At 38.3% G+C, this 1,371-nt stretch overlaps 1 protein-coding gene across 1 annotated transcript in view; it reads left to right on the forward strand.

Annotated features, from left to right (window-relative positions):
• The window catches only part of LOC107672363 (zinc finger FYVE domain-containing protein 1-like), a 25,640-nt gene extending 24,490 nt beyond the window's left edge, over nt 1-1,150 (forward strand). Inside the window, exons 10-12 of the mRNA XM_016465523.1 lie at nt 134-183; nt 489-588; nt 694-1,150. Of these exons, the coding sequence (XP_016321009.1) occupies nt 134-183; nt 489-588; nt 694-926 (383 nt within the window). The 3' untranslated portion in view covers nt 927-1,150. The remainder of the gene's footprint in view (nt 1-133; nt 184-488; nt 589-693) is intronic.
• The last annotated feature ends 221 nt before the right edge of the window (nt 1,151-1,371 follow it).

Genomic DNA, 1,371 nt, shown 5'->3' on the forward strand with positions numbered 1-1,371 from the left:
AGAATATCTCTTTGGATTTGAGACTTTAGTCTTTGCAACTTTACAGATCTTCTTTATGCACCAAGAGCTTGTAACACACGAAAGAGAAAGGAAAATTTTAAATTGCATCATATGACCCCTTTAATGGTCTCAGTGTGGGATGCTGACTGGTTTGCTGAGCTGAGACATTACATTCTCTCAGGGGTGTGAAGTAACGAATTACAAATACTCACGTTACAGTAATTAAGTAGTTTTTATCAATAATTGTACTTTTTTGAGTAGTTTAAAAATTGTGTACTTTTACTTTTACTTGAGTACATTTTAAGTGATGTATCGGTACGCGTGATACGCGCTGTGAAAAAGTGTGTTGGAAACACAAATTGCGCGTGATGTAATAAAACTTTTTCAATTTTAATATAAATTTTAATCCATTTTATACAATCCGACTTCATTTAGCAAGTGCACTTGCGCATAAACAATTTAAGTTCAACACTTTTTGTTCCGTTCAGTTGTGGATGCTGCTGATTCACCAAGACCACCGCGGCTCAGCAAAGAGACGCGCTCGTGTGTCTCTGGATATGGTCTCCACCGCAGTGGACTACCCCCTATGTGAGTGTTACCAATACACTCATAGTGTCTGAACTTAAACTAGAGACTTATATTGTTTATACAGAGCGAGTCAGGGTTTTTTTAAACATTATGTCCTCTCTTCAGGTTTCGTAAAGGGAGTTGCAAGACCAGACTATTGGATCCCAGACCATGAGATCACCCAGTGCCACAGCTGTACTAAACCCTTCACCCCCAGCATGTCCAAGCACCACTGCCGGGCATGCGGTCAGGGAGTGTGCGGGAACTGCTCGATGAAGACCAGGCCAGTGCCCTCTCGTGGCTGGGACCACCCTGTGCGAGTGTGTGATGGCTGTGCTGACAGCAGGGATTCCCTGTGACCTTGCTGTGCCTCTGTAGTGCCGCTCTAATACAGCTTGGTGCTCAGATGCAGGTTGTAGGCAGTTTTCATCCTTAGCCAGTGTAATCGGGGCTGGGAGGAAGACGAAACCCACTGCAGTTGCATAGACAAACACTCAGGCTCTTCAAAGCATTAAAGAGTGATGATATCTGGGTTATATTTCATCTCAAAATCAAAAGAGAAAAATGCTAAATGATATGTTGCATAATTAAAATAATTTGTTAATTTGTATGTATGTATATATATATATATATATATATATGTCTATGTATATGTACATTTATGTGTATATATTTATATTCATATAATTTATATTATATACAAATATTTAATATATAAACGTAACATATTTTTCTTAAATATATACATGCATGGGTGTGTATTTATATATACATAATAAATATACACAGTACACACACATATGT

Source organism: Sinocyclocheilus anshuiensis, unplaced genomic scaffold, assembly GCF_001515605.1.
Source record: "Sinocyclocheilus anshuiensis isolate Anshui unplaced genomic scaffold, SAMN03320099.WGS_v1.1 scaffold144, whole genome shotgun sequence".
NCBI classification, from domain to species: domain Eukaryota; kingdom Metazoa; phylum Chordata; class Actinopteri; order Cypriniformes; family Cyprinidae; genus Sinocyclocheilus; species Sinocyclocheilus anshuiensis.